Source organism: Gadus morhua, chromosome 23 (assembly GCF_902167405.1).
Source record: "Gadus morhua chromosome 23, gadMor3.0, whole genome shotgun sequence".
NCBI lineage: Eukaryota > Metazoa > Chordata > Actinopteri > Gadiformes > Gadidae > Gadus > Gadus morhua.
The window spans coordinates 9,780,058-9,794,473 of record NC_044070.1 but is presented as its reverse complement, the minus strand read 5'-3'; the positions used below and the strand labels follow the sequence as shown (position 1 = coordinate 9,794,473).

Sequence of the window (14,416 nt, the reverse complement as noted above, 5' to 3'; positions counted from 1 at the left end):
GAGGAGAGACAGAGGACGAGGAGGAGGAGAGAAGAAGGAGGAGGAGAAGAGACAGAGGAGAGAAGGAGGAGAGAAGGAAAAGGAGGAAAGGAGGAGAAGGAGGAGAACAAGGAGGAGGAGAAGAGGAAAACGTTTGCAGGAGTGTGGAGGAGTTAGGCACAAAGAGGTTAAGGTTTCGAAGGTAAAAGCAGAATGCAGTTCAGACCCGGCACCAGGGAGGTTTACACCAGGACCACGGCGCATTGGGCAACACACGTAAATAAAGACAGGAGGTTTCCGTCTGAGTTACCTGTGAGATACCCGGCCGTCTGCGATTCAGAGATGAACAGGTCGTGTTTCTGGTCTTTGAAGGCGCTCCACACACTGGACCTGGCCAGGATCTCGTTCACCTGGAGGGGAAACAATCTGCATTAACCCCAGGCGAAACCTCTGCTGGGATCTACTTCCTTCTTCCTGTCGGCTGTCTATGCCGTCTAAACTATGAAGAGCTATGAGGAGAGCTAGTGGTAAGAGTTAGGTTTTTGTTTGTCAGACCCCCTATATCCCTTTCCATTTTCAATATGGTTGTTTTTCATAACTTTGCTACGTCCTCACGCAGGGGGTTGTTAGTGTATTGGATTATTTCCATTGCATTCATTCTGACCACCAGTTCATAGTAGCATAGCTACATTTGTTACCCTCGTTGAGGGTTCTGGAAGAAGGTGAGGGCGGCTCGGCCATACCTGCTCTCCATACTGCAGGCTGCGCGACATGGACTTGAGGGCCTTGACGATCTGGGCCTTGGTGGCGGAGGGGTTGTCCAGCGTCTCCAGACCGATGCCCTCCAGCAGCTTCAGGAGGTAGGGGACCAGCTCCACCCTCAAGGCCTGGAACCCACCGCGTCAAAACACAAGAACATGTCAACACAAAATAGAAAAGAAAGAAAGATAGAAAAGAAGAAAGAAAGAGAGGGCGAGAGGGAGATCAGTGTATTGTAGTGCGTACCTGTGCAACGAGGTCGGTCTGCTCCTTCTGGAACATGCGGTTGAGGGCCTCGCAGGCGAGCCCCGCCATGTCGGCCCGCGACCTCATGCCACTCATCAGGGGCCCGATGGTCTCCAGCGCCGCCATCGACCGCACGCACAGCTACACGCACACACACATTAGGGTGACTTCACCGGAGCTCACGCTGCGTGTCACATGTGATGCACTACAGCACATTCCAAGAGAGCCACATTGGTCTCAACATAAAAACATTAAAACACTGCAATAACACTGCAGGGTAAGAGTAGACCTAATAGCTAGTATTTTAGCCAACAGCAGGACTGGCAAAGCCTAAATAAGTAAAATTTTATGTGTTGGCAATTTCAGTCCACATGACTTCCAAAAACTCCCCCTGAGGCATGGCCACTAATGAACAGACACTAAAAGCACTTCTCATATTATTGAATGTACTTATGTACTGTAATATTCTAATATGCTGGCACGCCATGCTGCCCTCCCTAGCATGCTACCCAGCCATGCTAACTAGCGGGGCTGTACTTTTCACTACCTCTTCTAGGGGGGTAACTACTCGAGTCAAATTGATTCTAGAGTCAAAACTATTCCCGATTCAATATTGATTGCCTAGCTTGCTTACGATTAGCATGCCTAGCATGCTATTCGGCAGCTTGCTGCGCTACCAGTTCTACGTGCTAGCGACGCTGTGCTAACTAGCATGCTTACCATCCGTTGTGCACTGTCTAGCATGCTAACCATCGGCGCTACCTCACCTCATTGTCCGACAGGACGTGCAGCAGGCGGATGGCGCTCTTGGGGATGGCGTTGTTGCGGTGGTTGAGCGCGGCCAGGATGCGCGGCAGGTGGCCCAGAGGAGGGACCTGGTCGGCCAGCTGGCCCTGCGTGCTGAACAGACACACTGCTGCCGTGGTAACCGTCTCCAGGGCCTCTCCCTGCAGGGGTCAGGGGATGTGCAAGCGTACAATTTTACGGTTTATTGGTATATCTGTGTGGTGTCTATAAGTGAGTGTATGAGTGTGTGCATAAGCCTATCATGCGTTTTGTTCGTCTTCATGAGTAAGTGAGTGAGTGAGTGAGACAGAGTGAGTGAGACAGAGTGAGACACAGGTAGTGAGACAGAGTGAATGAGTGAGTGAGTGAGACAGAGTGAATGAGTGAGTGAGTGAGTGAGTGAGTGAGTGAGTGCGTGAGTGAGTGAGTGAGTGAGTGAGTGAGTGAGTGAGTGAGTGAGTGAGTGAGTGTATACATGCGTACATTGGGGTTGTTCTTCTCCAGCAGCTCCGTGATGGTCTCCAGCAGAGAGACCAGGAACTCTCTGGGCTTCCTCAGTACCCAGCCGGGCTGGGCGATGAAGATACGCAGGAAGACCCCGCCCACCTCCAGCTCCCCCTGTCCCGCCCCGTATGCAACCGTGAACTCCTCCGGCAGCTGGGGGCAGAGGTCAGAGGTCGGGGGATTCAAAGGGGTTTTCTAATAAATACGCATTCAATGTCCATTGTACATATACATGTATTGTACATATATGTAATAGTTCAACTTACCCTCCAGTTGACATCAGGGTTATCCTTCTGCTGTTTAAAGTGACTGGAAAAACAAAGACAGAAGACCAAGGAGAACATAATGAAGCTGCAGTACACCAACTGAACAACTGAAGGGACGGAGGAGCGATGCTTTATGCCGCTTCACTACACCAAAGACACAGCGAAGCCAGAGTCCTCCAAGCAACAAGTCTGACCTCTGGGAGCGCCTACCCCACCCCTAACCGGGAATGTCAATGCTAACGCTGATGCTAACACTAACACCAGCACTGATGTTCAAACAGTGGATCCTTCAGGTGATCATGGTACCAGCCTCAAACATTCTCACACATTAGCTATTGCTAATGCTAAAGCTAACGCTAAGGCTGGGTCAGGTGGTTCTCGTTGTCGTGGAGACCTACTCGAGCATCATCTCCCGCACGGTGGTGGAGACGGTCTCGCGGGAGCCGTCGTTCCAGATGAGCTCGGGGTTCTCGTGCGTCCCCTCGAAGATGTGCACGGCCGCCTCGGCGTTGTCCCGCATGGCGTCCATGAACACGCCGGGCAGGAAGCGGATCAGCGTCAGACGCACCTGCAGAACAGCCGTCGACCATCAACAGGCGAAACAGGGTCCTAATCCTTCTATCTACCACCGTGGATCATTTAGCTAGCTCTTTATTTGATCCAGTGGTTTCACAGAAACATGCTTCGGCGGCACTTCTTTACAGTTACTCCAACTACGTTTTATTTTGTAGACGCTATCGCAAGTAGCTTTGGATGAAAGCGTCTGACTAAGTGTGAACTGTGAAAGGGGGTGCATCACTTGTTGAAAGTGGCAGGAATTCAAAGAACTGGGTTGAATTCAAAGAAAGTGTGTTGACGTCTTGAGCCGACGATGGCGGTTGTATTATGGCAACAGACTTATTGATGCAAAAATGTTAATGCCCTGAACAATCAATTAATTCAAAATGAATGAATTCATGAATGAATTCAGTAGATTTGGGAGGGTTAGGGGTTAAATAGTGAGACCGTTGTGTTCATGCTCACCTTGGGACCGACTAGCTTGTCTGAGGTCATCTTGGAGAAGAGTTCTGCCGTCTGGGAGCGTACCTGGGGGTGGGTGGAGTTACAGAAGAGATCCAGCAGGTAGATCAGAGCACCTGGGAGAGAGGGGAGAAGGAGAGAAAGTTTACAGGTGTGACTGCAATGATGCAATCTTTGTCAGGCGCTTTCTGACACAGATAGCACCTATCTGTGACTCCAGGGTTCCGGTGGTAACGGAGTTCATAAGTAGTCAGTAGCAAGTAATGTACAAACCTTTGGCCATAGCCTCTTTGACTATCTTTGTGTTTGAGGTCAAGGCATACAGAGTCTCCAGCACCAGCTGGCGGCCTGGAAGGGATAAAGGGACAGTTAGTGATCGTAGGAAAACACCTCTCATCATATTCTCATATTATCAAGGGCAATGTCGTTGGGCATCTATGTTTTGAGCAGTGGGGGAAAAGTCCCATATACTCAAATATAAATAAACGCAAAAAACTATTCAGATGGGCAAAAAGTGGAATGTTCTTGTATGAAAGTACTTAAGTACACAGCCATCACCAGGGATGTTCTCAAATATAAACAGAGAGAATGATGACTACCACACAACACTGACAGCCAAAATGGCCACCGACTGCCAGTGTGTGTGTGTGTGTGTGCGCGCGCGTGTGTGCGTGTATGTGTTCTTACTGGAGGGCAGAGAGTGGAGGAGGACCAGCAGGTTGGAGAGGACCAGGGACTCAGAGATGTTGCTCACACACTCCTGGTTGGACGTCACCGTGTTGACCACCTGGAGAACAAACACAGTTTAGTCCTCCGTGATCACTCTGGCGTCACGGTATCAGCTGGTCTCCTGGAAAAAGTTGTTCACCTCTAAAGCAAGCTGCTGAACCTTGCCAGCTCCGTGGACGCGTAACAAGGAGAAGAGCAGCTTAAAGTGTCCGATGCACTCCGTTTCTGAACCTGTGGACAAACAGAACAGCATTCATTAAAGACCAAGCCGACAGGCTCTCTCAGTCCGACTCTAAAATCGGTTGGTATGTTTTGAGTGTCATAAGGGGATTGTGGGTAATCAGACTATCATATCATCCTATCATATTTGCACTGCGCAATAAACAATCAAATTGAATCTAATCTTATAAGAACTTGGGTAAAGGGAACAAGAGGGTTACAAGAGGATTGTGGGTATGGAGACCCGAGTTTAAAATTATTGTGGGGAATTAAGAGGATTGTGGGTATGGAAGGGGTTTGTGAGTTAGGAAGGGAATTGTGGATATGGAAGGGGGTTGTGAGTTAGGAAGAGGATTATGGGTGGCATTGTAGGTTAAGAGGAATTCTGAGTTACTAAGGGGATTATGGCAAACAGATGGGATTGTGGGTAACTTAGATGATCGAGGCTAACAGAGGGGATAATGGGTAAGGAAGGGGATTGTGTGTAACAGAGGGGATTGTGGGTAACTTAGATGATGGAGTGTATCGGAGGGGATAATGGGTAAGGAAGGGGATTGTGGGTAACAGAGGGGATTGTGGGTCACCTGGGTTGTTCTTGATGACGTTGCGCAGCGCCTCCAGGGCCATCTCGGCGAAGCGGAGGCGCTCGGCGTGCTGCTGGGACTCCACCTTGTTGCTCTGGCTCATGGCCAGCAGGGTGTACAGGTACTGGGCCTGGGAGCCCACGTAGTCCAGCAGGCTGGCGGCGAACGCCTTGGGGAACTACACACACACACACACACAAAGACACACGTGGAGGATCACACCAACACACACATAGACACACAAACAGAGACACACATTCACATTCCAGATGAAGGTGGAGGCTGGAGGCACCAAGTATTATAGTGTCAGTAAAACACGGTGAAGAGCAGGAACAGATATACGACAAAATCATTTGTATTAATTTATGAAGTCAATTATTAATTAGAATTATTTAGAAGTAAAACTGAATTTGATTTATCAGGATGCATAAATAAACCAAGTAGCAAACATCTAGAGGAGCGACACTGTAATCTTACAGCGTCCTTTTAAAGACAATTTAGGGCTTCAATGATACATAAAGGCAATAAGTCAGTACACCAGTGAAGTCATCCTGCTATGAATAGGTCCTGACCTCAAGGGGATAGGAAGGCTGCTCGTTGTAGACCCGGACGAAGATCTCCCCCACGATCAGCTCCTTGCTGTGGTCACTGAACACAAACTCAGAGCCAAAGGTCTTGTCGTTCTCTCCCTGGAAGGGAAACCAAACACTGACGTTACTGCAAGGCTTGGATAGAGACACTTGATGGGTGTGGTGACACACTTCTAATACAAGAGAATACTTGGCTGGTAGTAGTAAATCGAGGTCTGCAACATCACTCTGTGTCTAAGAAAATCCCTCGGAATTTGGAGTTTAGGAGGTAGAGCGGTTTGACTGCTCCCGATAAGCTGGCTGTCACCTTGCACGGTTGAGTCTGTCATGAATGTGTGAATGAACCGTTGTATTCAAAATTGTATTTGTCAGATTCGGTGAACTCGACTCCCGTACCCACTGATGTTGCAGACCAGGACTTTTTCCACCACAGGACCTAGAAGAAATGGGAAGTTCCAGGTCTTCCCAGTTCCAGGTCTTCCCAGGCCCTTACCATGTGGATGTTCTCCCGCTGCTGCTCCTCCAGGAACTCCAGGAGCTCCGCCCGCGTCCCGTTGTTCCAGATCAGGTAGGGGTTCTCAGAGTTACTGTTCAGCAGCTTCAACACCTGCACACACACACAGCAGGGCTCAGACACACTGCTCCTGCCCCTGTGTGTGAAGCGGTTTGAGTGTGTGTCAGTGTGTTTAGTGTGTCTGTCGTGCGTCACTGTGGTGGGCGTGTCAGTATGCTGTGCGTGTCAGTGTGTTCAACAGTGCGCGTGTGTGCGCCAGCGTGCCCCAGTCCATCCACCCACCTCGGCGGGGGTCCCCGAGCCCAGCCGGCGGGCCACGTACGGCGTCAACATGGCCGCCAGGCTCTTGCGGATGGTGGGGTTCTCCGGAGGCGTGGCGTCCACCCCGTTGGTCTCCGGGGCTGCTCCGTCGCCGGGGCTGGGGGGGGGCTTCAGCTGGGCGTAGCCCCCCAGGCGGCCCAGAGCCACCAGGCTGATCCTGGCGAGGCTGTTGGCCACCTCCTGCTGGTTGGAGTCCAGGCTGGCCTGGGGGAAAGGAAGACCCATGCACGCGGATATCAAGATTTATTAATCTGCAATGCAGTGTTACGTGTTTTAAGCACATAAGCTGCCCCCACATAGCCACTAGGAAGCAGGATCGAACACACAAGCTGCATGACCCCCACACACCCACAAGGGAGCAGGATCAAACATATAAGCTGTAATATCTACCCCAGCCACAGAAGGCAGCATCTTTGAGACAGACGCGGAAGCCGCAGCTAAGACGTCACATAGGCCACGCCCACTTCACATAGGCCACGCCTACTTGGTTCATTCGCAGCGCCCGGAGCCAGAGGAGGTCAGAGAGACTCATAGGCAGACCGGCAGAGAGCCTCGGACCTAAGCCCGGGGGCTCGAAGTAGCTCACGGTATTTCTCTCTACGCTGTTATATACAATTCCCTCCCTTTTGCTTCATAGTTACCATACCGAAATTCTTTAACAAATAAAGTGAGTTAAAAGCGAACCGTTTCGAACTACTTTCAACAAGAGCACGACAACAGCTTCAAGTAAACAATAAATTGTGATGTTGCTTATTTAAAAAAAAAAAAAAATTGTAATAGAGGGCACTTCCATCAGTAAGATAAAATCAAATCGCGGGTACCGACATAGCATTCAAACCCGAAACCCCAACTTTCAACCGCACTAGAGATAAAATCTGTAACATCCTGTGGCAGTATGGTTTGAACCGCACGTCGAATTGTATCGAGGCCACCGCCTTGTGCACCGACCTGCACACCGCCCTCCTCCAGCGTGAAGTCGTAGTTGAAGAGGTAGACCAGCAGGTGCCACAGCACGCCCGCGTGGTACAGGTGGGTCTGCAGGAAGAAGTCCACCGCAAAGGAGCTGACGCACTGCACGGCCAGGGCGGCGGTCCGGGGGAGACCCTGGGGGGAGGACGGGGAGGGGGGGACCAGAGAGAGGGAGTAGGAGGAGGAGGAGGAGGAGGAGGAGGAGGAGGAGGAGGAGGAGGAGGAGGGGACCAGAGGGAGGGAGGAGGAGGAGGAGGAGGAGGGGACCAGAGGGAGGGAGGAGGAGGAGGAGGAGGAGGAGGAGGAGGAGGAGGAGGAGGAGGAGGGGACCAGAGGGAGGGAGGAGGAGGAGGAGGAGGAGGAGGAGGAGGAGGGGGAGGAGGAGGGGGAGGGGGAGGGGGAGGAGGAGGGGACCAGAGAGAGGGAGGAGGAGAATGAGATAGAGGAGGTTGAGGAGAGAGGGAGGTGTGGACGGAGCGAGGAGCCAGGAAGAGGAAGAGCAGATAGAGAAAGAGATGGAGAAGGAGGAGATGAAGAGAGGAATTATGAGTATGACCAGCCACTCTGAGGTGCTCCTCAATATCATTTTGATAACAGCTACATTGTTGGATAAACAGACTTCACTGCAGTCATAATACATAGTTCAGGTTACTCAGGGACCCAGCCCCAGTAGAGGACCTGAGAGAGGCGAGGACTCACCTTGCCGTAGTAGAGCAGGTGACAGAGGTCTCTGATGATGTTGGGCAGCTCTATGATCTTCTCCCGGCACTCCTCGAACTGAGCCGCCACGCTGTAACACTTACAGATGTGCCCGCACACCTGCACACACACATCACGTTAGGTACACAGACATCTCCTCGCACACACTGAAGCACACATCACATTACACACTGCAATACGTTTATATGTCCCATTGCACTACACAGCACGTAGAACACATCAATTACTCTGACATTACATCACAGACTGTATTGTATGATACAGTGGACATATAGGACACACGTGAATCACATCAGATTGGGACCAGTTGACAAGCTGCGCAGTACCTCCCCCCAGACACTAGAGGGTGTGAGTAGTGTAGAAGAGATTCTCAACTGGTGGGTTGTGAAGGCATTTCATGGGGAATTTGGAGTGGGTCGCAGAGCACATGCCAAACCTTAATCTTTAAAGAGAAGCCCATGAGTTAACTAATGCTTTAATATTATTTCATGTTTTAAAGGCTTACGGTAATATTGACTTAGCCCCAATTGTCGCAGTTTTTCGTTTGCTCCATGTTTTCGACAGTGCATGAAATCATAGTTGATAACTGCAATATCGGTAAATACAACTTTCAATCAAACTTTATCCGTCGTGACTTCATGACGAATGAAACATGTGGGTTCAGAGGCTGTACCGGTAGAGAACCCGTGGTGTGGAGTGTATCATTATTGTTTAGTAGCAGTGTTTACCTGGACAGACATGTCTCCTGGCTTACTGGAGGCTGTGAGAACGGCCACACACCTGGAGAACGCCTCCAGCAACACCTGGTCAGGAGGAGGCGAAACAAACAGCATGAGGAGAGGTGTACAACACACACACACACACACACACAAAACCACACACACTCACACACAACCACAGACACACACACCATATATGCAATATATACATGATTAAAGATTAAAAGTCTCCCTCCATCCACTCTTTAGTTTCACTTTCCCAAACAGATTCAGACTCTCTCACCATTATTTCCCGCCACTAAACAGAGTGGTAGCTACCCCACCAGCGAACTGAATTGCACCATCCCTGCCAGCTAGCTCCGTACCTCGATGCCCTCTTCCCGCCGTAGCTCCTCTGCGTTCAGGGCGGAGCAGTTGACCGTGTGGAAGGCCAGCTCCGTGCCCGCGGGCAGCAGCGGCGAGGTCTTTGAGAACAGCTGGACGTCGCTGGTCTCCATGATGAGGGTTTTGATGAGCATGGGGTATCCGGCGTACTTGTAGGGCTCCAGTTCTGTTCCAAGGGCGAAAACGTTTCAACATTTTTTGCATAATTGTACATTAATGCATCATTTGTAAATTAAATTACATTTTGTATTCCTCATTTCTCATTGAATATTTATGTTTGATGATCTAATTGTACTGGGAGATACTACAAATTCTCACATAAAAGATGGACGTATACAATTTCCCCTTAGCAGCTAAATGAACAAAAATGGCAACAACTAGCTTCATGGGCTATGTGGCTATGTGGGCTATCCATTAGCTCCCTGAACTTCAGTAGCTTCATTAGTTCCACCAGCTCAACTAGCATAATTAGCTCCTTGAGCTTCAGGAACTTAATCAGCTACATTACGTCAAATAGCTTAATTTGCTCTATTCGGTCCAATAGCTTCATAAGCACCCTGGGCTAAAGTAGCTTAATAAACTCTGTTAGGTGCACCAGCTTCATTAGCTCTGCTAGCACCCTGAGCTCCAGTAGGTTAATAAACTATTTTAGGTCCACTAGCTTCAATGGCTCTGCTAGCTCCCTTGGCTCCGGTAGCCCTATCAGCTCCATCATGTCCCCTAGCTCCGGTAGCTCTATCAGCTCCATCATGTCCCCTAGCTCCGGTAGCTCTATCAGCTCCATCATGTCCCCTAGCTCCGGTAGCTCTATCAGCTCCATCATGTCCCCTGGCTCCGGTAGCTCTATCAGCTCCATCATGTCCCCTAGCTCCGGTAGCTCTATCAGCTCCATCATGTCCCCTAGCTCCGGTAGCTCTATCAGCTCCATCATGTCCCCTAGCTCCGGTAGCTCTATCAGCTCCATCATGTCCCCTGGCTCCGGTAGCTCTATCAGCTCCATCATGTCCCCTAGCTCCGGTAGCTCTATCAGCTCCATCATGTCCCCTAGCTCCGGTAGCTCTATCAGCTCCATCATGTCCCCTAGCTCCGGTAGCTCTATCAGCTCCGTTATGTCCCCTAGCTCCAGTAGCTCCGGTAGCTCTATCAGCTCCATCATGTCCCCTAGCTCCGGTAGCTCTATCAGCTCCATTATGTCCCCTAGCTCCGGTAGCTCTATCAGCTCCATTATGTCCCCTTTCTCCGGTAGCTCTATCAGCTCCATCATGTCCCCTAGCTCCGGTAGCTCTATCAGCTCCATTATGTCCCCTAGCTCCGGTAGCTCTATCAGCTCCATTATGTCCCCTAGCTCCGGTAGCTCTATCAGCTCCATTATGTCCCCTAGCTCCAGTAGCTCCGGTAGCTCTATCAGCTCCATCATGTCCCCTAGCTCCGGTAGCTCTATCAGCTCCATTATGTCCCCTAGCTCCGGTAGCTCTATCAGCTCCATTATGTCCCCTAGCTCCAGTAGCTCTATCAGCTCCATTATGTCCCCTAGCTCCGGTAGCTCTATCAGCTCCATCATGTCCCCTAGCTCCAGTAGCTCCAGTAGCTCTATCAGCTCCATCATGTCCCCTAGCTCCAGTAGCTCTATCAGCTCCATCATGTCCCCTAGCTCCAGTAGCTCCATTATGTCCCCTAGCTCCAGTAGCTCCAGTAGCTCTATCAGCTCCATGATGTCCCCTAGCTCCAGTAGCTCTATCAGCTCCATCATGTCCCCTAGCTCCAGTAGCTCTATCAGCTCAATTATGTCCCCTAGCTCCAGTAGCTCCATCATGTCCCCTAGCTCCGGTAGCTCTATCAGCTCCATTATGTCCCCTAGCTCCAGTAGCTCCGGTAGCTCTATCAGCTCCATCATGTCCCCTAGCTCCCTTGGCTCCGGTGGACCACCGACCTTCCTTGTAGCGGTTGAAGAGGATGCTCTGGGCCTGCAGGATGAGGATGATGTTCTCCGGGTCGGGCCCGTCTACGATGCGGGCCGACTTGGTGCACAGGAACTCATAGGCCTTGTTCACTTTCTCAAACATATCCTGCACACAAAGAAACGGAAACACACAGACAGAAGTATGAGCTTAATTGTGTGTGCGGTGTGTTTGTGTGGTGTGTGGTTTGCGGTGAGATGTGAGCGTGTGTAAACAGGAAACATGAATGATGAAGCCCTTTAAGAGGCCAGAGAGAACTTTCGCATAAATGTAGTCAATGTACCATTTTTATTTATAAACGTAACATATGTTTTACAAGAAATATCATATATTGACTTGATATCCAGAGACCAATACACACAACATGAACAAAGCCGTTTCACAGCCAGTGTATGCGTACATTTTTGGTATATGTTCATATGCAACATTAATTACACACTGATTAGGTTGAGGTACATATTAGGTACACAGGAACTACATTCCGGTTAGTGGCAAGCACATATAAGGTAACCAGTACACACTGGTTAGGTGTGGGTACATATTAGGTACACAGGAAGCTCAGGCTTGCTAGGTGTAGGTACAAGTTAGAGGCAGACACCCACCCTGCCCTCTGGGTTCTTGTCAGGGTGGTACTTCTGGGCCAGGCGGAAGTAGGCCTTCCTGATCTTACTCTCATCATGCCTGAGGACAAACACACGAACACAAGTTTGACATAAGACGAGGGGAACAGAGAGGGGCATTTAAAGCCATTAATTCATTAATCCAAATGTACTCATGTAAATTATTTATTTGTTTATTCAAGTGCAAGATGATATACATTTTTGTACTTCGAAAATATACATAACTATATTTAACTTTATATGATGCATTATCAGACAATATCTACCACTCGCTTTTATTCTATCGATTATTCTGGTTCTAGTGGATATTCTATTCTAGTGGATGGTCTAGTCTATTGGATAATCTATTCTAGTTGATATAGTCTAGTCTAGTGGATAATCTATTCTATTGGATGGTCTAGTCTAGTTGATAATCTATTCTAGTGGATGGTCTAGTCTAGTTGATAATCTATTCTAGTGGATGGTCTAGTCTAGTCGATAATCTATTCTAGTGGATGGTCTAGTCTAGTTGATAATCTATTCTAGTTGATAGCCTAGTCTAGTGGATAATCTATTCTAGTGGATGGTCTAGTCTAGTGGATAATCTATTCTAGTTGATAGTCTAGTCTAGTGGATAATCTATTCTAGTGGATAGTCTGGTGTGGTGGTTAGGGGGTTTGACTGTAGGAGGAGGGTGAACAACATCGTGGTGTCCCGGGGTTAACTCACTGTCCCTGTCCTTTGGGCAGGTTGAGGACCTCATACGCTTCGTCTACAGACATGGACGGAGGTTTCTTCTCCACCTCTCTCTTCCACGCCTCCAGGGTGTCCTTTAGTAGTTTCACCTGCAGGGGGTAGCAGAGACAAAAGACACATAAATACACAACACAAGGTCAGCTCCTCAATCCAACACGAGTGCATGAAAGCGCTGTTTAACTTGTGTGATGATCAGGCTGGCCATTAGGATCAGATTACAGGTGCGCACAGTAAAGATGGACGCAGGTGTATTGCAGGTGGAACATAACAGTCTGTTGCAGACTGTTATAGTTCGACTCATTTGGGATACATCGTTACCTCTTTAAGGACCAAATTGGAGCCTTTTCAATTTAGGTCTTTCAGTTATTTTTAAATATAATTTCATGCATACTCGGACATGCACCAGGTAGGTGCAAACGAGTCTGTGTATATTTCTACATATTTCTTTTTTTTTTTAATTGGTTGAGTGGTTCGGACACTGCCTACCACTGGAAGGAAATAACTAAACTAAACACGACGGGTCACGTTACCGGGTCTCGGATGGGCCAGCCGGGGAAGCGCACAGCGTCACAGAGGTGCCTGAGGTAGTAGATGTTACAGAAGAGCTCGTTGTCCAGCTGGGGGTAGCTGACCACGGGGATGGGGCAGTACTGGTACAGGGCCCGCGTGTTGCTCTGCAGCCGCGGGCTGAAGTCCGCCAGGTGGGCGGCGATCTTCTCGATCATGAGACGCCTGGAGGTGTGTAATGTTTTAAAACATGGGGAAGACGGTCAAATACCGACATGAAAAGAGTCTAGTCTGTAGCGACTCAGGTTTGATTCCGACCTGGGGTCCTGTGCTACAGGTCATTCCCTCCCTCTTCTTCAACCCACTGTCCTGTTCCTTCACTGTCCTGTCCTCATTGTCATATGTCTTCATTGTCCTGTGTCTTTAATGTCTTGTGTCTCACTCTTCTTTCTTCACTGTCCTGTCCTGTGTCTTCAGTGTCCTGTGTATTCACTCTCTTGTCCATCCAAAAGGCAAAAATCATATCCCATCATCATAGATCTAAATAAAGACCCAGTACTTGCTGACAGACACCTGGTGGGAAGGAGTTCTGACTGAACCATCCCTGACCCATCCATTATGCACTACCACTAAAACCAAATAAAATACTCTTCTCCCCTTGTGTCAGTGTTATAACTCCTACAGCCCTCTGTTCAGTCACTATGATCTTTTCTAGAAGCTTGTTCTACCGAATGTCCTCAAATCTGAGTATGCATTCTGACCCCGACCAGGTACCGGTACGGCCTCACTCATCCCGGTTTAGAGGGGGTGACCTGACCTCATCTCGCTGCTCCAGATGGCCTCGGGCGTGTCAAACTCCCCCAGGAAGATCTCCGAGAAGCGCTCGGCCTCGTAGTTCTCCAGGTAGCACACCATGGCCTCGGGCAGCACCGGGCCCAGCACGCTGCGCTGCACAATGTCCTGCCCTTTGGACTGCACAGCAAGGTCACAGGTCACAGGTCAGAGGGGCAGACTGACGCTCTTTCCAATTTACTATGCTTTTAAGGGATCAGGTGTGTGTATGTGTGTGTGTGTGGGGGGGGGGGTTTACCTCCTCGGACTTGAAGGCCTGTTTGAGGTGAGTGTATTTCAGGAACCTGCAGGGGTGTCAAGAAGGAGTCGAGGATCAGGATGTGTGTGTTTGTGTATTTGTCTGTGTGTCTGAGTCTGCATGGGGATTTATGTCAATGTCTCGCCATTTATGTGTGTATGAGCAACTGTTATTTGTGTGTAATTATAAATAGGCAT

General features: G+C 49.4%; 1 protein-coding gene across 6 annotated transcripts in view; it reads right to left on the bottom strand.

The window, feature by feature from the left end:
• Window positions 1–14,416, bottom strand: part of dnajc13 (DnaJ heat shock protein family (Hsp40) member C13) — a 45,289-nt gene that overhangs the window by 2,156 nt on the left and 28,717 nt on the right. For all 6 annotated transcript variants that reach the window (XM_030348638.1, XM_030348635.1, XM_030348636.1 and 3 more), the window contains 25 exons: window positions 14,220–14,265; window positions 13,947–14,101; window positions 13,153–13,354; window positions 12,596–12,711; window positions 11,870–11,948; window positions 11,240–11,375; window positions 9,291–9,475; window positions 8,935–9,009; window positions 8,186–8,305; window positions 7,466–7,621; window positions 6,479–6,721; window positions 6,176–6,289; window positions 5,665–5,781; window positions 5,093–5,270; window positions 4,429–4,520; window positions 4,248–4,347; window positions 3,834–3,908; window positions 3,564–3,676; window positions 2,939–3,108; window positions 2,541–2,583; window positions 2,254–2,427; window positions 1,752–1,931; window positions 985–1,125; window positions 723–866; window positions 290–389 (listed from right to left, as the gene is read on the bottom strand). In XM_030348638.1, coding sequence (XP_030204498.1) covers window positions 290–389; window positions 723–866; window positions 985–1,125; window positions 1,752–1,931; window positions 2,254–2,427; window positions 2,541–2,583; window positions 2,939–3,108; window positions 3,564–3,676; window positions 3,834–3,908; window positions 4,248–4,347; window positions 4,429–4,520; window positions 5,093–5,270; window positions 5,665–5,781; window positions 6,176–6,289; window positions 6,479–6,721; window positions 7,466–7,621; window positions 8,186–8,305; window positions 8,935–9,009; window positions 9,291–9,475; window positions 11,240–11,375; window positions 11,870–11,948; window positions 12,596–12,711; window positions 13,153–13,354; window positions 13,947–14,101; window positions 14,220–14,265 — 3,254 coding nt within the window. The remainder of the gene's footprint in view (window positions 1–289; window positions 390–722; window positions 867–984; window positions 1,126–1,751; window positions 1,932–2,253; window positions 2,428–2,540; window positions 2,584–2,938; window positions 3,109–3,563; window positions 3,677–3,833; window positions 3,909–4,247; window positions 4,348–4,428; window positions 4,521–5,092; window positions 5,271–5,664; window positions 5,782–6,175; window positions 6,290–6,478; window positions 6,722–7,465; window positions 7,622–8,185; window positions 8,306–8,934; window positions 9,010–9,290; window positions 9,476–11,239; window positions 11,376–11,869; window positions 11,949–12,595; window positions 12,712–13,152; window positions 13,355–13,946; window positions 14,102–14,219; window positions 14,266–14,416) is intronic.